The 22,871-nt window shown below is 41.1% G+C and overlaps 1 protein-coding gene across 1 annotated transcript in view; it reads left to right on the plus strand.

Moving 5' to 3' along the window:
* The first annotated feature begins 12,135 nt into the window (after nt 1–12,135).
* The window catches only part of LOC109897530 (rhophilin-1-like), a 60,480-nt gene continuing 49,744 nt past the window's right edge, over nt 12,136–22,871 (plus strand). Inside the window, exons 1-2 of the mRNA XM_020492037.2 lie at nt 12,136–12,354; nt 12,611–12,704. Of these exons, the coding sequence (XP_020347626.2) occupies nt 12,326–12,354; nt 12,611–12,704 (123 nt within the window). The 5' untranslated portion in view covers nt 12,136–12,325. The remainder of the gene's footprint in view (nt 12,355–12,610; nt 12,705–22,871) is intronic.

Here is a 22,871-nt window from a genome sequence, read left to right on the forward strand (position 1 = left end):
ACCTAGCCCCCCGGCACATAGACTATTACAGCATAGTTGGGAGACTGAGGCAGGGGTGGGTCGGGGGACAGTGTGGCCCGGTCCGACAATGCCCCCAGACAGGGCCAACCAGGCAGGATATAACCCCACCCACATTGCAAAAGCACAGCCTCTACACCACTAGAGGCATATCAACAGACCCCCAACTTACTACCCTGAGACAAGGCTGAGTATAGCCCACAACAATCTCCTCCACCTCACAAGCCTGAGAGAGCGCAAAACCAGACAGGAAGATTACATCTGTGATTCAACCCACTCAAGTGACACACCCCTCCTAGGAACGGCATGGAAGAGCACCACTAAGCCAGTGACTCAGCCCCCGTAATAGGGTCAGAGGCAGAGAATCCCAGTAGAGAGAGGGGAACCGGCCAGGCAGAGACAGCAAGGGCAGTTCGTCGCTCCAGTGCCTTACTGTTCACCTTCACACCCCTGGGCCAAACTACACTCAAAGGACCTACTAATGACTTAAAGGTCGATACCAAGTCTGTCTCTCTAACATGGATAGGCAGACCATTCCATAAGGAATGGTCTGAATGGTTCTATAGGAGAAAGCCCTTAAACCAGCTGTTTACTTTGAAATTCTAAGGACAATAAGGAGGCCTGCGTCTTGTGACCGTAGCGTACGTGTAGGTCATGCGACAGAACATGTCATGTATAGCAGGACATGCATATGTTGACATACACCAGCACATGCATCCTACACACGTATGTATGATGGTATTATAAATGTTGTATTTTAGATATGTTGTGGTGTCATATTATATGTGCCATTTTATTTAATCAAATGTTTTGCCTTAATTTGTTTGGACCCCAGGAAGAATAGCTGCTGCCTTGACAGCGACTAACGGGGATCCTTAATAAACACAAATAAAAAGACACATCTCCAAAGTGAGCACAGTTCCAAAGTAATTGCAATGTACTTTTATGACTCAAAGAAGACTTCAACTATAAGGGGCTTTTTTGAACTCTCCTATCTGTGTCGTTGAGTAACTACAGAAAGCACACATTGTACACGGTTTTGTTTGGAACACAACCCTGCATCCCCGCCATAACGCAATTACTGTTGTTGTTTATGCAATGCGTGTGCCGAAGCAAATTCTCTTCGCAATAGACAAACATAGGCTCATTCTGTTCAATACAACCCAGGGTATGACGTCGTGTCATCTTGTAACAAACATGGTGATCCTAAACTTTGACACTGTAATGGAATTGTGAAGTGCACATTTGGACTGGTGTTTTTGCTTGCTTATTTGACATCAAAGCGGTATTTATTATAATCCTCAAGGTCTCATCTTTCAAAATACATAGAGGCCTCTTAATAGGAAATAGGGTGCCATTTGGGAAGCAACAAGGTCTATCTATGACTGACAGGAACTATTAATAGACCACTCTTTAACCTGCTACACATTTCCACAATTACAGATCCTACCCACCAAGCTGTCCTTAACCACAGATCTGGGGTTAAGTTTTGCTGGCATTTCTAATCACAGGCGGTGATAAAAATGACTTCTGATCTGCTGTTTGAGGCGACTGCTACCCATGCATGGCTTACACACACAGCAAATATGCAAATGTAAAAAAGTCAGTTTTGGAGGTTAAAAGTGTGTCCTATATCTGTGTTGATTTGAGTGGGGTTAAAGGTCCTGGACAGTCATCCTGAAAAGTACTTTCTCTCTCATAGCTAACTACCAGGAAGTTTGAAAAGACAGGGGAAGTGGGCGGGGAGTTTATATTTATGAGCTCGCCTTGACTGACAGCTCTTTGAAATCCCTGTGTCAAGCAACTTGGATGCAGTGAACAATGTTGCAGGGAAATCAAGCAAATTTGGTTAAACACAAAGCAACTTGAAAATGCATCAACTCTATATAAAAAAAATTATATACACATCTCCCATTTGGCATGTCTCTTGTGCTGCAGTTCACAGCAGCACTGATTGATGTGTTGACATGACAACTGCATCAGAATTTTGAAAGACCCTTCCCCCTCCCTTTGTTCCATGCTGGCTGAAGACCTAGCTACCCAGTAACTAACTAACACCAGGCAAAGATGAAAGATGAGACATAACTATACAGTGCATTCGGAAAGTATTCAGACCCCTTGACTTTTTCCACTTTCTTACGTTACAGCCTTTTTCTAAAATAAAAAAATCTATTTAATCCATTTATCTACACAATACTCCATTAATGGCACAGTGAAAACAGTTTTATTGGTATTTTTGCAAATGTATTAAAAATAAACAACAAAAATACCTTAATTACATATCTTTATGGACCCTTTGCTAGGAGAATCAAATTGAGCTCAGGTGCATCCTCTTTCCATTGATCATCCTTGAGATGTTTCTACAACTTGAGTGGAGCCCACATGTGGTAAAGTCAATTGATTGGACATCATTTGAAAAGGCACAAACCTGTCTATATATCAGGTCCCACAGTTGACAGTGCATGTCAGAGAAAAAAAACAAGCCATGAGGTCGAAGGAATTGTCCTTAGAGCTCAGAGACAGGAGTTTGTCGAGGCACAGATCTAAGGATGGGTAACAAAAAATGTCTGCAGCATTGAAGGTCCAAAAGAACACAATGGCCTACATCATTCTTAAATGGAAGAAGTTTGGAACCACCAAGACTCTTCCTAGAGCTGGCCGCAGCACCAAACTGAGCAATCGCGGGAGAAGGGCCTTGGTCAGGGAGGTGAACAAGAACCCCATGGTCACACGATCTCCAAAGTTCCTTTGTGGAGGTGGGAGAACCTTCCAGAAGGACAACTCTCTGCATCCCTCCACCAATCAGGCTTTTATGGTAGAGTGGCCAGACGGAAGCCTCTCCTCAGAAAAAGGCACATGACAGCCCGCTTGGAGTATGCCAAAAGGCACCTAAAGACTCTCAGACCACGAGAAACAAGATTCTCTGGTCTGATCAAATGAAGATTGAACCTCGCATCATCCCTACAGTGAAGCAACGTGGTGGCAGCATCATGCTGATGGGATGTTTTTCAGCGGCAGGTACAGGGAGACTAGTCAGGATCGAGGGAAAGATGAACAGAACAAAGCACAGAGAGATCCTTCATGAAAACTTGCTCCAGAGAGCTCAGGACATCAGACTGGGGTGAAGGTTCACTTTCCAACATGATAGAGATTGAGAGGATTTACAGAGAAGAGTGGGAGAAACTCCCCAAATACAGGTGTGCCAAGCTTGTAACGTCATACCCAAGAAGACTTGAGGCTGTTATCGCTGCCAAAGGTGCTTCAACAAAGTACTAAGGGGTTTGAGTACTTATGTAACTATGATATTTTTAAATTTTTAATTTAATTTATTTATTATTTATTCATTTTCAAAAACTATATATGTTTTGCTTTGTCATCATGGGGTATTGTGTAGATCTATGAGGGGGGGAAACTATTTAATTATCAATTTTAGAATAAGACTAACATAACAAAATGTGGAAAAAGGCAAGGGGTCTGAATAATTCCCAAATGCACTGTGTGTGTGTGTGTGTGTGTGTGTGTCTGTGTGCGTCTGTGTGTGCGTCTGTGTGTGCGTCTGTGTGTGCGTGTGTGCGTCTGTGTGTGCGTGTCTGTGTGTGTGTGTCTGTGTAATATACAGTTGAAGTCGGAAGTTTACAGCCCAATACATTTAAACTCAGTTTCACAATTCCTGATGTTTAAAAAATTCCCTGTCTTAGGTCAGTTAGGATCACCACTTAATTTTAAGAATGTGAAATATCAGAATAATAGTAGAGAGAATGACTTATTTCAGCTTTTATTTCTTTCATCACATTCCCAGTGGGTCAAAGTCTACATACACTCAATTAGAATTTGGTAGCATTGCCTTTAAATTGTTAAACTTGGGTCAAACCTTTTGGGGTCGCCTTCCACAAGCTTCCCACAATAAGTTGGGTGAAGTTTGGCCCATTCCTCCTGACAGAGCAGGTGTAAATGAGTCAGGTTTGTAGGCCGCCTTGCTCACACACGCTTTTTCAATTCTTCCCACACATTTTGTATGGGATTGAGGTCAGGGCTTTGTGATGGCCACTTCAATACCTTGACTTTGTTGTCCTTAAGCCATTTTGCCACAACTTTGGAGGGATGCTTGGGGTCATTGTCCATTTGGAAGAACCATTTGCGACCAAGCAGATCATTGGGACGCTAGCGTTCCACCTCGACAACATCCGGTGAAATTGCAGAGCGCCAAATTCAGATTACAGAAATCGTAATATTAAACATTCATGAAAATACAAGTGTCATAAATCATTTAAAAGCTTAACTTCTTCTTAATCCAGCTGCGTTGTCAGATTTCAAAAAGCTTTAAGGCGAAAGCACGCCATGCGATTATCTGAGGACAGCGCCCCGCACACAAAAGTATTACATACATTTTCCAACAAGATATCACTATTTTCAGAAATAGTGATAAAATAAATCACTTACCTTTGAAGATCTGGTTGCAATCACAAGGGTCCCATCTACATAACAAATAATAAAGTCCTTCTTTATATCCCACAAAAGTCAGTTTCAATGGCGCGCTTGACTCAGTATTCCACCGGTTTCCCTCCTTCAAAATGCATATAAAAGGAATCCCGTAAGTTACCAATTAACTTCTTCTAAACAAGTCAAACAACGTTCCTAATCAATCCTCAGGTATCCTATTATGTAAATAAACAATCAAATTTAAGACGGAGAATACCGGAGACCATTACCGGAGATAAATAACGAAGTACGCTCACTCACCGGAACGCGCTACAAACACTACAGCCAAAATGGGAGCCAAGTATAAAAACAACAAATTCTAGCTCATTTTTCAAAAAACAAGCCTGAAACTCTAAAGACTGTTGTCATCTATTGGAATCCCTAGGAACTGCAATCTGGGAGGACTTCCTTTTATATTCCCAAGAATCTGGATGGATTGTCCTCGGGTTTTCGCCTGCCATATCAGTTCTGTTATACTCACAGACATGGAAACTTCAGAGTGTTTTCTATCCAATACTACCAATTATATGCACATACTAGCTTCTGGGCCTGAGTAACAGGCAGGTTACTTTGGGCACCTCATTCATCCAAACTTCCAAATACTTCCCCCTAGCCTGAAATTGAAATGTTGCTTCAATATAGCCACAATTTTCCTACCTCATGATGCCATCTGTTTTGTGAAGTGCACCAGTCCCAGTCCCAAAGCACCCCCACAACATGATGCTGCCACCCCCTTGCATCACGGGTTGGGATGTGTTCTTCGGCTTGCGAGCCTTCCCCTTTTTCCTCCAAACATAACGATGGTCATTATGGCCAAACAGTTCTAATTTTGTTTCATCAGACCGGAGGACATTTCTCAAAAAATTAAGATCTTTGTCCCCATAGGTTTTTTATGGCGGTTTTGGAGCAGTGGCTTCTTCCTTGCTGAGCGGCCTTTCAGGTTATGTCCATATAGGACTCGTTTTACTTTGGAAATAGAAACTGTTGTACCCGTTTCCTCCAGCATCTTCACAAGATCCTTTCCTGTTGTTCTGGGATTGATTTGCACATTTCGCACCAAAGTACGTTAATCTGTTGGAGACAGAACGCGTCTACATCCTGAGCGGTATGACGGCTGCGTGGTCGCACAAACGTTTTTCAGAGGTCTTGGCTCATTTCTTTTGATTTTCCCATGATGTCAAGCAAAGAGGCACTGAGTTTGAAGGTAGGCCTTGAAATACATCCACACATGACTCAAATGATGTCAATTAGCCTATCAGAAGCTTCTAAAGCCGTGACATCATTTTCTGGAATTTTCAAAGCTGTTTAAAGGCACAGTCAACTTAGTGTATGTAAACGTCTGACCCACTGGAATTGTGGTACATTGAATTAAAAGTGAAATAATCTGTATGTAAACAATTATTGGAAAAATTGCCTGTGTCATGCACACAGTACATATCCTAACCGACTTGCCAGAACTATAGTTTGTCAACAAGAAATGTGTGGAGTGGTTGAAAACTAGTTTTAAATCACTCACCTAAGTGTATGTGAACTTCCAACTTCAACTGTATACAGTACCAGTCAAAACTTTGGACACACCTTTATTTTCACTATTTTCTACTTTGTAGAATAATAGTGTAGACATCGAAACTATGTAACAACACATATTGAGTCATGTAGTAACCAGAAAAAAAAACATATTTAGATGGTAGATTCTTCAAAGTAGCCACCCTTTGCCTTGATGACAGCTTTACACAGTCTTGGCATTCTCTCCACCAGCTTCACCTGGAATGCTTTTCCAACAGTTTTGAAGGAGTTCACACATAATATGGTGAGCACTCGTTGGCTGCGGTTCAACTCATCCCAAACCATCTCAATTGAGTTGAGGTCGGGTGATTGTGGAGACCATGTCATCTTATGCAGCACTCCATCCCTCTCATTCTTGGTCAAATATCCCTTACACAGCTTAAGGTTTGTTGGGTGATTGTCCTGTTGAAAAACAAATGATAGTCCCACTAAGCACAAACCAGATGGGATGTCGTATCGCTGCATAATGCTGTTGTGGCCATGTTGGTTAAGTGTGCCTTGTATTCTAAATAAATCACGGACAGTGTCATCCGCAAAGCACCCCCACACCATCACACCTCCTCCTCTATGCTTCATGGTGGGAACCACACATGCGGAGATCATCCGTTCACGTACTCTGTGTCTCACAAAGACACGGCTGTTTGAATCAAAAATCTCAAATATCCATTGCTTGTGTTTCTTGGCCCAATCAAGTCTCTTATTCTTATTGGTGTCCTTTAGTAGAGGTTTCTTTGCAGCAATTCGACCATGAAGGCCTGATTCACGCAGTCTCCTCTGAACAGTTGATGTTGAGATGTGTCTGTTACTTGACCTCTGTGAAGCATTTATTTGGGCTGCAATCTGAGGTGCAGTTAACTCTAATGACCTTATCCTCTGCAGTCTTTCTTTCCTGTGGCTGTCCTCATAAGGGCCAGTTTCATCATAGCGCTTGATGGTTTTTGCAAGAATACTTCAATTGGAATTTTCCAGATTGACTGACCTTCAGGTCTTAAAATGATGGATTTTACTTTCTCTTTACTTATTTCGAGCTGTTCATAATATGGACTTTTACTGAATATAGATATCTTCTGTAAACCACCCCTACCTTGTCACAACACAACTGATTGGCTCAAATGTATTAAGAAAGAAAGAAATTCCACAAATGAACTTTTAACAAGGCACAGCTGTTAATTGAAATGCATTCCAGGTGAGTACCTCATGAAGCTGGTTGAGAGTGTGCAAAGCTGTCATCAAGGCAATGGGTGACTACTTTTAAGAATCTAAAATAAAAATAAAACGTTGATTCGTTTAACACTTTTTTGTTTCATAGATGATTCCATACGTGTTAATTCATAATTTGATTTATGGTATATAGGAAACCCTGGAATGACTACGTGTGCCCAAACTTTTGACTGGTACTGTATATATTGATAAAAAAAATATGTGGGGGATTGGAAATGATGCAGACAATTACATTAATGGAAGCTAGAATATTAAATCTGATCCACTCCCCAAAAAACTACCTGTGCTTAGTCTAATACAGTGACAACTAAAAGATACCAAAAATAATTTGGTATAGTCAATGTTACCAAATATGATGTGGCTCTCTATTGTTCTGATATATGTGTGTGTGCGTGTGTAACCGGTGTGAAATGGATAGCTCGTTAGCGGGGTGCGCGCTAATAGCACTTCAATCGCGGATGTCACTCACTCTGAGACCTTGAAGTAGTTGTTTTTTTTGCTCCGTTTTTGTGGACCGATGAGTAACGATGCTTCGTGGGAGGAAGTTGTAGATGTGTGCAGAGGGTCCCTGGTTCAAGCCCAGGTAGGGGCGAGGAGAGGGACAGAAGCTATACTGTTACGTGTATTTTTTGTTGTCGTAGGCTACCTTGCTAAAATGTTTGCTCTCTAGCCTAACTTCCTTTCATGAGTAACGTTAGCTAACCTTCAACATTAGCCTTCTACATCTAGCTACATATTGAACTTCCATCCTCTTAGGCAAGGGGCACAATGTTTGAATGTGGTTATGGTTGGATCACAATTGCCGTTATAATCATTGGCCAGTATGGAGAATTAAGTAAAGTCCAAATCCATATCTCCATCCATGGCTAATTTACAAAAGGGCCAATATTAACAAGCTAGCTAGCCACGGGAGGACATTGAGGTGCAGCAATTCATGACATATCGGTCTCGATGTGATTGGAGGGAAGCCAAATCCAAACTGGCTTCCCTTGACACTTTTTTTTGGTGCGCCAGGACCATTCATATTGATGCAGTAGTAGCTGAGATGGGGAGAAGTCTGTCTATAATAAAGAAAAGTGGTGTGACACAAACAACAACACATGTAATAAACAAACATACAGTCAATAACACAATAGAGAAAAATGTCTATATACAGTGTTTGCAAATGAGATAAGATAAGGGAGGTAAAGGCAATAAATAGGCCATAGTGGAGAAATAATTACAATTTAGCAATTAAACACTGGAGTGATATATGTGCAGAATATGAATGTGCAAGTAGAGATACTGGGGTGCAAAGGAGCAAAAAAAAAAATAACAGTATGGGGATGAGGTAGTTGAATGGGCTATTTACAGATGGGCTATGTGGAGTGATCTGTGGGCTGCTATGACAGCTGGAGCTTAAGGTTAGTGAGGGAGATATGGGTCTCCAGCTTCAGTGATTTTTGCAATTCATTCCATTCATTAGCAGCTCAGAACTGGAAGGAAAGGCGGCCTTTGTAGGAATTGGCTTTGGGGGAGACCAGTGAAATGTACCTGCTGGAGCACGTGCTGCGGGTGGGTGCTGCTATGGAGACCAGTGAGCTGAGATAAGGCGGGGCTTTACCTAGCAAAGCCGTATAGATGACCTGGAGCCAGTGGGTTTGGCGACAAATATAAAGCGAGCCAACGAGAGCGTACAGGTCGCAGTGGTGGGTAGTATATGGGGCTTTGGTGACAAAACAGATGGCACTGTGATAGGCTGGATCCAATTTGCTGAGTAGAGTGTTGGAGGCTATTTTGTAAATGACATCGCCGAAGTCAAGGATCAGTAGGATTGTCAGTTTTACAAGGGTATGTTTGGCAGCATGAGTGAAGGATGCTTTGTTGCGAAATAGGAAGCCGATTCTAGATTTAATTTTGGATTGGAGATGCTTAATGTGAGTCTGGAAGGAGAGTTCACAGTCTAACCAGACACGTACGTATTTGTAGGTGTCCAGATATTCTAAGTCAGAACCGTCCAGATTAGTGATGCTGGGCAGGCAGGCAGCGATCGGTTGAAGAGCATGCATTTAGTTATACTTTAGTTAAAAGCAGTTGGAGGCCATGGAAGGAGAGTTGTATGCCATTGAAGCTCGTCTGGAGGTTAGTTAACACAGTGTCCAAAGAAGGGCCAGAAGGATACAGAATAGTGTCGTCTGCGTAGAGGTGGATCAGAGAATCACCAGCAGCAAGACCGACATTATTGATATATACAGAGAATAGAGTCGGCCCGAGAATTTAACCCTGTGTCACCCCCATAGAGACTGCTAGAGGTCCGGACAACGCTTTGACACACTGAACTCTGTCTGATAAGTAGTTGGTGAACCAGGCGATGCAGTCATTTGAGAAACCAAGGCTGTTGAGTCCGCCGATAAGAATGTGGTGATTGACATAGTCAAAAGCCTTGGCCAGGTCGATGAATACAGCTGCACAGTATTGTCTCTTATCGATGGCGGTTATGATATCGTTTAGGACCTTGAGCGTGGTTGAGATGCACCCATGACCAGCTCTGAAACCAGATTGCATAGCGGAGAAGATAAGGTGGGATTCGAAATGGTCGGTGATCTGTTTGTTAACTTGGCTTTTGAAGTCCTCAGAAAGGCAGGGTAGGATAGATATAGGTCTGTAGCAGTTTGGGTCTAGAGTGTCTCCCCCTTTTGAAGAGGGGGATGACCGTGGCAGCTTTCCAATCTTTGGGGATCTCAGACGATACGAAATCAAGTTTGAACAGGCTAGTAATAGGTGTTGCAACATTTTGGGCTGATAATTTTAGAAAGAGAGGGTCCAGATTGTCTAGCCCTGCTGATTTGTAGGGGTCCAGATTTTGCAGGTCTTTCAGAAAATCAGCTATCTGGCTTTGGGTGAAGGATAAATGGGGAGGCTTGGGCAAGTTGCTGTTGGTGGTGCAGGGCTGTTGACCAAGGTAGGGGTGGCCAGGTGGAAAGCATGGCCAGCCGTAGAAAAATGCTTATTGAAATTCTCAATTATTGTGGATTTATTCTTGGTGAAAGTGTTTCCTAGCCTCAGTGCAGTCGGCAGCTGGGAGGAGGTGCTCTTATTCTCTGTGGACTTTACAGTGTTCCAGACCTTTTTGGAGTTTGTGCTGCAGGATGCAAATTTCTGCTTGAAAAAGCTAGCCTTTGCTTTCCTAACTGCCTGTGTATATTGGTTCCTAACTTCCCTGAAAAGTTGCATATTGCGGGGGCTATTCAATGCTAATGCCGTTAGCCACAGGAAGTTTTTGTGCTGGTCAAGGACAGTCAGGTATGGAGTGAACAACGGGCTATATCTATACTTATGACTGTATTTGTTAGTGACAGACACATGATTGTTGCATTCATCCATTTTCGGTCCTATGGACTTCACCAAATGAGATCCTAAGGGAATATGTTGTCATTGTAATTCATTTGTAACACAATACTATGCATATTTCACAAGGCCTTATTTTGAGGGCCTAGTTTTACCCTAATACAGGGGCCTGAAACTCATCACAAAACTTTGAACCAAAACCACACCCATTATTAATCATATTTACCAACATGCTTTATTGCAGGTTGATTTTTACAATTGCTTATTTCAATATCTATGTTTGTGCTGGGTTGGGCCCAGTGTACTGGGTTGGGCCCAGTGGTAGGGGCTTCTATGCAAAGCTCGCCAATGTTCTATATCTCCCGGCATCTATGCTGAATGTCCAGTATTAATAGTCTTCTCTGCTTTTAGAATCTTGTGTAAGTTTCAATTTTAAAACTCAAGAAAATAAAGCGGTCAGCACTCATCATCTGCTGTATTTTTTTTCTTCTTCAAATGCCTTATTATAACTTTTGAAACCTGTTTTAGGTTTGCAGAATGGACAAAGCCTTAGTGATGGTTTGGTTGAAGATATAAAAAGGAATTTGAAGAAGAAAAAATACAACAAATGATGAGGAGCTACCTGAAACTGCTATATTTGGAGTATTGAAACTTACGCATGATTTTAGAGTAGAGTAATAATACTGGACATCCAGCACGGATGCAGGAAGAAATAAAACATTGGCTAGCTTTGTATAGAAGCCCCTACCACTGGGCTCCAAGAATGGCTCCTTGTTTTGGGTGAAGGAGTGTCATAGTTTTTACATCTAATACAACTCACCACAGTAATTCATCATTTCAAGCATCCTAGTCTTAACCATGGTCCTAACCAACCAAATCAATCCCTAACTTTTGAGACCTGTTTAAGGTTTGCAGAATGGACGAAGCCTTGTCGATTGTTTAGTTTAGTTCAAGATAGATAGATTTGGTTGGTTAGGACCATGGTTAAGACTAGGATGCTTGAAATTATGGTGATTTGTATTAGTTGCAAAAACTATGACACTCCTTTACCCAAAACAAGGAGGCATCCCTAAAGTGTAAAAAATAAGAAAAAAACTATCCAATGTCATTTGCGTGAAATATATTTTATTTTGTTTTTGTATTGTTAAAGTAATATTATTTGATGGACTATACTGTTTTTATGTTTTAGGCAATATTTAGATAATCTTTGGTTTAGGTCCCTAAATGACGAAATTTCCAAAACCTATCCATATCCTTTCGTGGCCCCTCGTGATTCCATTCAGTGAATTCTTTCAGAGTTGCTTACTACTCCAGGCTTTCCTTTCCTCTATGGCTCGGCGTTGTTATGGGCAACTATAATTCCAAAAGGTTGTCACCGCCCATGGGATTCACAATTGGACAGTGTTAGTTGTCATCAAGAGAAATATAATATTCCGATTCCTCGACATTAACGTCAATCAATAGGAGTGCTATTGTTATTGGCCATTTTTCATGTATATGTACCGCCTCCTGGAATAGGACCACGCCGCAAGTTTTTTCTCTTCAAGGGTTTGGTGTGGTAGAGGTGAACGATTACGTCTTGCGGAACAGATAGTAGTTGTTTTGCTCTGGTTATTTTTCTCACTACCCATCCACCGCAAGAGACCTTGGCCCGTGGACATTTATAATTACAAAAGTATTGGTTCAACAAGTTGCCTACTAGCGTCCTGGCTTGATGAGGATGGCAGAAGAACCTGCGACAAGGCAAGTGTGCATATTTGATGTCTAGTTGTGTGGTACAATGTCTGGTGAGTTAATGCCAAACAAACTGCTAACCAGAACGAGCTCATCCATTCAGTCCCAGTTCACTTGTTTCTAGTTTCAATGTAGTTCAAACACGGTATGCTAGCTAAATAGATACCGTGACAATAACTGGTAGTAGGTGTGGCTAGGGTAGAACGGGAAAAGTGGTGTTTTTTATTCTGTTTAAATGAACGGCCTTTGGGCATTCCTATTATAGAGAGCCGGAGATGTCTGACGCTGGCTCGGACGAGGAGCTGGAGCTTCCCGCACCGATGATGGAGCAGGGGAGTCACGACGGGAGTATCAGAAAGGTGAGCGGAACGCAGTTGTGGCTAGAAAAACACGATACTGTACCAACACACGTTTATATTGAAGTACATGTTCCATTGGGACGTGTATCTGTTATGAACAGGACAATAATATTTTGGCCAAATTGTCAGTTTCATAATGCATACAGCTTAGGTGTTCCACATTATCATTACCATATGAAATGCACCGTTCAGTTATTTAGAATTGATGTTGGGTCATTGGGGGTAGATTGTAGCAGGATGCTGTCCAGGGGGAGATATTGTACTGATGGGATGTTGCTGGGAGAGCCAGGTTACTCCTTGCCACCACCTGCTGTCCCCTGGCTGGGGGTACACTTATAAAATATGTTATTTAGCACATCCCTGTGTCTTTTTAGGGATGGCACATGTGAACTTTTAACACAATCACTGTGTTGGCACAACATGATTTGTGTAATTTTCTTTCAACACGTTTTGTGTCAGGTCATGCAATTAATGTGTTAAAAGCTGAAAACCATACAACACACCCTAGATGTATTTGATTATTGACCAAACGCATTGCTGCTCTGAAGTCATCATGCATCTAGGAGAGCTGGGTCTGAGCTAAGGCTGGAGCTAGGCGGTTGTAGTATGGCTATGGCTGAGCTGGATACCGGAGGCAGGGGGTTGAAGCATGGCTAGGCTAGCACCTTAATCCCTACAAGCACTCTGAGGATTACTGAGTGCACACTCACAGAACAAACACCTCACTAAGAGAGAGGGATGAAGGGAGGGGGGAGAGAAGTAGAGAGGAGAGTGAAATAAGTTGAGGGGGGAAAAGGGAGAAGGTTGGCTTGCCTGTGAGAGGAAGGGAGGAATAAGGAGAGTTTTTAATTTTGGGTTAACATACCCTATTATGGCCTTTCCTTCCATGTTGTGGTCTGTTTCTTCCTTGTTTCTTTGTGCTGTATGAGTAAGAGCCTAGTCAGATGGCTTTAAGGACAAACGCACCATGCAGATGACCAGTTAAAAGCAGCGTGTGGCTGTCCTATCGCCTCTGACCACAGAACATCAGCCGTAATTTTATTTTAATTTCCTGACAATTGTTGGCCTACATGTTGACGACATGTACAGTGCATTCGGAAAGTGTTCAGACCTCTTGACTTTTCCCACATTTTGTTATGTTACAACTAGGGATGCACAATATATAGGAATCAGACGATATTAGCTAAAAATACCAACATCGGTATCGGCCCGATGTTTAGTTTAACGCCGATGTGCAAAACAGTAATAAGCTTCACGACATACTATGGAACGCCATTTTGGTCTTGGCGTGTCAAAAAGATACACGTCAAATAACATTTTGACAAGAACACTATTTGACGAGTTAAATAATATTTTAATTTCACACGTCAAATAACAGTTCTATTATAGAATGTTGTGTGATCTGAATTTGCACATGCAAGCCAAGCGCCACCACTACTATCAGTTGCACTGTCAAAGCTGTACAAAAAAATTCTGCAAACAAGCAAACACCGGCCACGAACGATGTGTTGGTTGGCGTTGGTAATAAAACATTATTTGTTCGACCGCAACTTCTGGGGTAGCTAGCTAGCTTTAGATTGGTACCTAGCTAGCACCAATACAGCCAGCCTGAAAACAATGACCAGTAGAAACTGCAGTCATTGTCATTATTCTTAGCAATGATTTAGGAATCCTTGTGTGTAAGTACTAGCTAGGTAGCCACTTGTTGTTCCCCTATTGAAATTGAACTTCAGTTAATGTAAATAAATTGCTAGCCATCTACTTAACCCTGTTGCCCAAAGCTAACGTTATAAGCGGCCAGCTAGCTTCATCTGGCTAGTGAGGCTCAACCGGACCGAGTTATGTGGTGAGAAGCTAGCCACAATAAGTATTAGGCACATTAGTGGAATTTGCTGTTTGGCTTTAAAATAAAAGTACCTATTTGAAAGTGATGCTGAAGGTTACAAATGGTGGAATCATGCCATATTTAGACTAGAGAATGTTAAACAAGGTTGGAATATGAAATGGGGTATCAGTCTACTCGGTGACACCCACAGTATGCAACTGTGAAGAGTTTACGTAAATATTAGCGTTGTAGCTCTTATCGCGGGACTGACTATGCGAAATCACCTCCCCAGTCAGCCTATTGTGTGTATTGACATTCATATTGTACTGTACAGCTTTACCTAAGGATTGGGGATCAATGAAATGGGGGTATCAGTCTACTCAATACCCAAGATATTTTATCCCAATGTCTTCCTCAGAGTTAGACTCAAACATCCACTCTGTATTGTTTTTCCTCGGGAATAGTGTTCAATACACATAGGTTGACAGTAAATGTGTCTCAATTCAGTTGTTTCAGAGTCCCGCAATAAGAACTACAATGGTAATGTTCTCTGGGTGTCACTGAGTAAACTGATACCCCATGTCATTGATCCACAATCCATAGGTAAGGCTGTACAGTGAAATAAGTATGCAATTCTAAAGTGTAATCCATCCAGTGTGATTTCAGATTTGTCAAATTAACACTTTGTTGATTTTATATAACATTCCAACCTCGTTTAGTATGATCTATTCAATTACGTCATAATTCTACTATTTGTATTAATTTGCATCAGGCAATGACACTTATTTTGAAGGCTAACCTTAAAGTCCATTATTGTGGCTAATCCTTATTGTGGCTAGCTTCACATAGATGTGTCCGACCACCATTAATCAAATAAGAACTGTCTTATAAATTACTGTTGTTGATGTTACTGACATCTAGTTATATAGTTAGCTAGATAACTATAGCTACTGGAACAGATGTCATTTTTCTATGTTTTTTTGGGAAGAACATTGTTTGCATCCCTGAGCTAGCTAGCTAGCTCTTTTTTTTTGGGGGGGACCAGCACTGTAGGTACAAGAGACATCTTTACCAGCATCATAGCATATGTATCGATGATTCGTTGTGATATGAAATACGAATGATAGTTATTACACATTGATTACACTGTAAAAAATGTAATAAATGCGTTAAATAATTAGGTGACGTGCAGTAGGGATGAAACGGTTACCGGTTTCACGATAAACCATGGTAAAATTCCCGACTGTTAATATTAGGTCCAAATTTGAATTATCATGAAAAACTCATGGTAAATACTGTCCAGCATACTGTCCAGCATCAACCAAAGTTAGCAAAAAACCGCAGCATGCAACGCGGTTTTGCTTTGTGTGAAAACATGGCAGAAGGCAGTGACAGCGCTCAGGAGATTTTCTTTTCAGAATTCTAAGAGGACCAAATCTGAAGTGTGGTCGTATTTTAGGTTTTACAAGAGTGGTGAGGGAAACTTAATCGAAGATGGTTACCCTGTCTTATATATCTATAGATAGATCTATCTATATATATCGCTGCGAAAGGGGGCAACACTTCAAATCTCTTGAGTCATCTTCATGACCACCACCCACTACTTTATAATGAATGCAATCTAAGTTAACTTTTAGCTCAATGCATGATGTGGGTACTTCGAAATGGGGGACAATTTCATGATTTGTCTGTCTAACTTGCTAATAGCTTGTAAATAATTTAAACTGAAGCTTTGTATTACCTACTCTTGTTAAAACACTACACGTTGTTCTGCTGCTGTATGCGTCGTGTGCAGATTCTTCACCCATTGCACACAATAACACGTTATGCGGTTTAGTCACCCAACCAGCATTATTATGTTTATTTAAAATACGTCAGTCGTCGACTTGGTTGTAAAAGTGTTCCAACAGGAGAAACACTATATATGCATATACAAGACTCCTGTATTTATGTCAATTATTTGGCTTGTTGCAATTACTATCACTGTCTTAAGACTCATTTGTATTTATGTAAATTGTGCATGGGGTCATTGCATATACTCAAACGCAACACAGAATATTGTGTGTGTGATGTAGTAAATAATACATTTGCTATTCCCTTGTTTACAGAGTGGGCGTGCAGCAGGCAAACCTAGTAATGCTACTTGTCACTCTACAGTTGTGACAGACACTTGAGCAATCATTTAAAAGACAGTCTACTTATGCACCCACATCAAAAACCTCACTGCAGCCCTTTTATATTACATTGCAAAGGACATGATGCCATTTCAAAATGTTGAGAGGCCTGGCTTTGAGACTGATGAAGGTTGCCATGCCTCACAACAAAGTGCCATCAAACATTTTTTTTCCATGAATGAAATCCCAAACCTGTACAACCAAGTTAAAGCTACATCAGCTTCACTATCCATTACCTCACCCCAGACTGGCAACTGGAATGAAACTGCCTGGAAACAGTTCTTCCCAGACGATTACTCGGCTCACAAGAGTTTTTTGAGAATGTGGGGGATCAACAAGAAATGAATGGTCTGCATAACCAGACAACGCAACACACATGATCAAGGCTTTTGATGAGTTCCCAGATCTTTGGCTTGGGTGCTTGGGCCATAATCTGAACCTGGCCATCTCAAAGGCTCTGAAAATTCAGAGAGTTGACAGCAGTCAAGGCCTGCCATCTGGTCCAAGGCTTCTCACGGAGCTGGAAGAGGGGAGAACTGAGAGAAGCAAGCTGCCCTCAACATGCCACAGAAGGCTGTAATCCATGATGTGGTGACCCTATGGGGATCTACACACAAGATGCTTTAGCGTTTCATCAGCGACACTGGCTGGAGAAAGAGGAACATGGCATCTGATGCCGACAAGTGTCATGGAGCAGCTGTGCCAGCTCCTTGAACCTCTGAGCAAGTTTACAGATGCACTTGCCTCAGAGACATGAGTGACACTGTCGGCCATCAAGCCTGTCCTGGACCACATCACCCGTGATGTTCTGGTGGAAAAGGATATGGAGCCATCCCTGACCAAGGAGACGAAAAGGGTAATGAGAGAAGACCTTAACAGATACAGAAAAGGCAAAGAGTCATGCACGTGACTTGTTTCATTGACCCCCCCACTTCAAAAATGAGCTTTTTAGATGAGCCTGAGGCTGCAAAAGTTGACACTGACAGCTGTGTCCAGGAGGCCTTGAAGCTGGCAGCTGCACAAGTCAGGGAAGGACCATAAAGCACGAGCACCACCAACACCCCCACAGCAGCATCGGAAGGGAAAGGCCTTGCTGGGTTGCTGCGAAAGATTACCTCAAGGCAGCAGAGAGGTGAAGAGGGTCAGATTCCGACCACCCCAGAAGACCGAGTGAAAGAAGAGAACAAGGTCTACTTGTCTCTGCCACCCATTCCAGCAGAAGAGAATCCACTGGTGTGGTGGTCGGGGCCATGAATCAGACCTGCCTCACCTTGCCAGGATGCTTTTGTGCATCCCAGCAACCAGCGTGCCATCAGAGAGAGTGTTCAGTACCAGTGGGCACATTTTAACAATACTGCGATAATACTGATCACCGTGATAATTTTGGTCACTATGATCGTGATATTACATTTTCACACCGTTTCATCTCTGATGTGCAGTCATATTCAGGTCCTGGTTGGTCAACAAGCTTATTTGACACATCAAATAGTGTTATTTGACGTGCATCTTTTTTGACACGCAAAGACCCAAACGGTGTTAACGACTGAACAAATGAACAATTAAAACGGCACAGCAAGTAAGTGAAAGAAATAGGTTTTCGATGTATGTTTTACTGGTAATGGGAACATGCGTAAATGGCAACAAAATAACTTTTTGGTCAGTGTGGTGTGTGTGTGTGTGTGTGTTTTATTTATAATGACTGCCTACCCTGGCCAAACCCGGACTACGCTGGGCTAATTGTGCGCCGCCCTATGGGACTCCCAATCATGGTCAGATGTGATACAGCCTGGATTCGAACCAGGGACTGTAATGATGCCTCATGCAGTGCCTTAGACAGCTGTGTCAGTGTGTGGGTGTGTAAACTATTTAACTGTACTAGAATGCTTAAATGGCAGCAAAAAATTATAATAATCGGTATTGTTTTTTTGGGTCAAGGAACATATTGGCCAAAAATGTAATGACGGTGCATCACTAGTTACAACCTTATCGTAAAATGTATTACATTGTTTCCCCCCCTCATCAATCTACAGTCGGCACAACATAATGACAAAGCAAAAACAGGTTTTTGGAATTTTTTGCAAATGTCTTAAAAATAAGACTGAAATAACACATTGACATAAGTATTCAAACTTTACTCAGAACTTTGTTGAAGCATCTTTGTTCGGAATTACAGCCTCGAGTCTTCTTGTGTATGACTTTACAAGCTTGGCACACCTGTATTTGGAAGTTTCTCCCATTCTTCTCTGCAGATCCTCTCAAGCTCTGTCAGGTTGTATGGGGAGCGTCACTGCACAGCTATTTTCAGGTCTCTCCAGAGATGTTCGATCGGGTTCAAGTCCGGGCTCTGGCTCGGCCACTCAACAACATTCAGAGACTTGTCTTGAAGCCACTCCTGTGTTGTCATGGCTGTGTGCTTAGGGTCGTTGTCCTATTGGAATGTGTACTTTCGCCCCAGTCTATGGCCCTCAGCACTCTGGAGGGCCTTCATCAAGGTAGATCAATGGAAACAAGCAAAGGGTCTGAATACTTATGTAAATAAGCTATTTATTTTTAATACATTTGCAAAAACTGTCATTATGGGGTATTGTGTGTAGATTGATGAGGAAAAATATCTATAATACATTATAGAATAAGGCTGTAATGCAACAATGTGGGAAAAGTCAAGGGGTCTGAGTACTTTGAATGCAAGTCTTGTACTTCAGTTATCAGACTACAGTGGAATCAATGTCTAACTGTACCTGTAGCATTGGCATATGCAGTGGTGGAAAATGTACACAATTGTCATACTTCCGTGAAAGTAAAGATACCTCAATAGAAAATGACTCAAGTGAAAGTCACCCAGTAAAATAGTACTTGAGTAAAAGTCTAAAAGTATTTGGTTTTAAATATACTGTACTTAAGTATCAAAAGTAAATGTAATTGCAAAAATATACTTAAGTATCGAGGGTAAAAGTATAAATCACTTTAAATTGCTTATATTATCCTTTTTGGGCTGAGATCCCGTTAACAGGATCCATATGACAACAGCCAGTGAAAGTGCAGGGCGCCAAATTCAAACAGAAATCTCATCATTAAAATTCACCATTTTAAAGATACTCTTCTTGTTAATCCCACCACAGTGTCCGATTTCAAATAGGCTTTACGGCGAAAGCACCACAAACGATTGTTAGGTCAGAGCCAAGTCACAGAAAAACACAGCCATTTTTCCAGCCTAAGAGAAGAGTCACAAAAATCAGAAATAGAGAGAGAATTAATCACTAACCTTTGCTCTTCATCAGATGATACTCATAGGACTTCATGTTACACAATACATATATTTTTTGTTTGATTAAGTTCATATTTATATAAAATAATCTCAGTATACTATGGCGCCTTATGTTCAGTAGTTCCAAAAACAATTTACAGAAATACTGATCATAAATGTTGATGAAAATACAAGTGTTATACACTTCTCCTTAACTCTCTGAATCACCCATCCCGGATCCGGTATAATTGTCATCAGCAACGCTGAATAGCATAGCGCCACAGTCAAATAATATTACTAGAAAATATTCATATTCATGAAATCACAAAGTGCAATATTGCAAAACACAGTTTAGCCTTTTGTTAATCCACCTGTTGTCTCAGATTTTGAAATTATGCTTTACAGCGAAAGCAATACAAGCGGTCGTAAATTTATCGATCACTCGACAAAACAATAAGTACACTTAGCATCAGGTAACTTGGTCACAAATCAGAAAAGCAATCAAATTAATCGTTTACCTTTGATCTTCAGATGTTTTCACTCACGAGACTCCCAGTTAGACAACAAATGTTCCTTTTGTTCCATAAAGATATTTTTTATATCCAAATACCTCCGTTAGTTTGGTGCGTTATGCCCAGGAATCCACCGGAAAGAGCGGTCACGACAACGCAGATAAATTCCAAATTATATCGATAATGTCCACAGAAAAATGTCAAATGTTTTTTTATAATCAATCCTCAGGGTGTTTTTCAAATATCTATTCAATAATATATCAACCGGGACAGTTGGCTTTTCCCTAGGACCGGGAGTAACAATGGCCGTCTTACTCTTTTGCGCACAACTCACTCTGAGAGCCCCCACCTATCCACTTACGCAATGTGGTCGTTCACGCTCATTCTTAGGGAAGCCATAGAAAATGGAATCTGTTGTTATGCATCCATATTGCCCATTTTTAAAGGGATATCAACCAGAGGTTTCAAGAACAGGGGCACTTCCTGATTGGATTTTCCTCAGGTTTTAGCCTGCAATATCAGTTCTGTTTAACTCAGACACAATTTTGACAGTTTTGGAAACTTTAGAGTGTTTTCTATCCTAATCTGTCAATCATATGCATATTCTAGCATCTGGTCTTGAGAAATAGGCCGTTTACTTTGGGAACGTTATTTTTCCAAACATAAAAATAGTGCCCCCTAGCTTCAAGAGGTTAATGCAACCGCTGTGTCAGATTTAAAAAAGAACTTTACGGAAAAAGCAAACCATGCAATAATCTGAGTACGGCGCTTCGAGACCAAAACAACCCAAACAGATGTCTGCCATGTTTGAGTCAACAGAAGTCAGAAATAGCATTATAAATATTCACTTAACTTTGATCTTCATCAGAATGCACTCCCAGGAATCCCAGTTCCACAATAAAATGTTTGATTTGTTCGATAAAGTTAATCTTTATGTCCAAATACCTCCTTTTGTTAGCGCGTTCAGTTCACAAATACAAATTCATGACACATGAGCAGACAGTCAAAACATTCCGTTACAGTCCGTAGAAACATGTCAAACGAAGTATAGAAGCAATCTTTAGGATGTTTAACATAAATCTTCAATAATGTTCCAACCGGAGAATTCCTAGAAGAAATGCAATGGAACAGAGCTCGATCTCATGTGAACGAGCGTTACGAGCTCATGGCACTCTGCCAGACACCTGGCTCAAACAGCCCTTATGAGCCCCACTTCACAGTAGAAGCATCAAACAAGGTTGACATCTAGTGGAAGCCTTAGGAAGTGCAACATGACCAATATCCCACTATCTTCAATAGGGAATGAGTTGAAAATGCCAAACCTCAGATTTCCCACTTCCTGGTTGGATTTTTCTCAGGTTTTTGCCTGCCATATGAGTTCTGTTATACTCGCATACATCATTCAAACAGTTTTAGAAACTTCAGAGTGTTTTCTATCCAAATATACTAATACTATGCATATCTTCGCTTCTGGGACTGAGTAGCAGGCAGTTTACTCTGGGCACCTTATTCATCCAAGCTACTCAATACTGCCCCCAGCCATAAGAAGTTATTAAGCAAACCAGATGCACACTTATTACTTTTATATATATGTATGAATACCACCACGGGGGAGCCATGTCTTTGTCTGAATTACAGCTGTCACGACCCTTAGAGAAGCTTAACCAAGTTTAATTCTTCCCAAGTGTCCATGAGTTATTTACTCTGAAAAATAAGAACGTAACACTGGCTATCTGTAAAAATAAAAAATTATATAGTGCCATAACTCATATATATATATATATATATATAATGTTTTATTTTTACAGATTGCCAGGGGCACACTCCACACTCAGACATTCGTGTTTAGTTAGTCTTCCAGATCATAGGCAGTATGGATGACCAGGGATGTTCTCTTGATAAGTGTGTGAATTGGACCATTTTCCTTTCCTGCTAAGCATTCAAAATGTAACGAGTACTTTCAGGGAGAATGTATGGAGCGCAAAGTACATAATCTTCTTTAGGAATGTAGCAAAGTTAACGTTGTCAAATATTAATAGTGAAGTACATTACACTACTAGGAAAATGTCTCTGGGTTGAAAGTAGGTAGTTTACCCAATAGCAGTTTCTTTTTTACATGAGGGTATATTTTGGTAATCATTTTAAAAGCAGACTCGTCCATTTATGACAACTGACCATTTGCACGACAATTAATTAATAGCCACATGAAATTCCCTAATCGTCAGCATCATCATTGGTCACTAGTAGGGTTGGAAACTTTCCAGTAAATTTCCTGCGTTTTTCCGGAAGTTTTCCATTGGAAGTTAAGCCCTGGAATTTGGGGAATTTTGCTTAAATTCAACAAAAAAAAGAAAAAAAGGCAGCTTATGAGTTTTTTTTGTGGGATACACATGGCATTTCTAGGTCTTGCAT

Source organism: Oncorhynchus kisutch, linkage group LG10 (genome assembly GCF_002021735.2).
Source record: "Oncorhynchus kisutch isolate 150728-3 linkage group LG10, Okis_V2, whole genome shotgun sequence".
Lineage (NCBI taxonomy): Eukaryota > Metazoa > Chordata > Actinopteri > Salmoniformes > Salmonidae > Oncorhynchus > Oncorhynchus kisutch.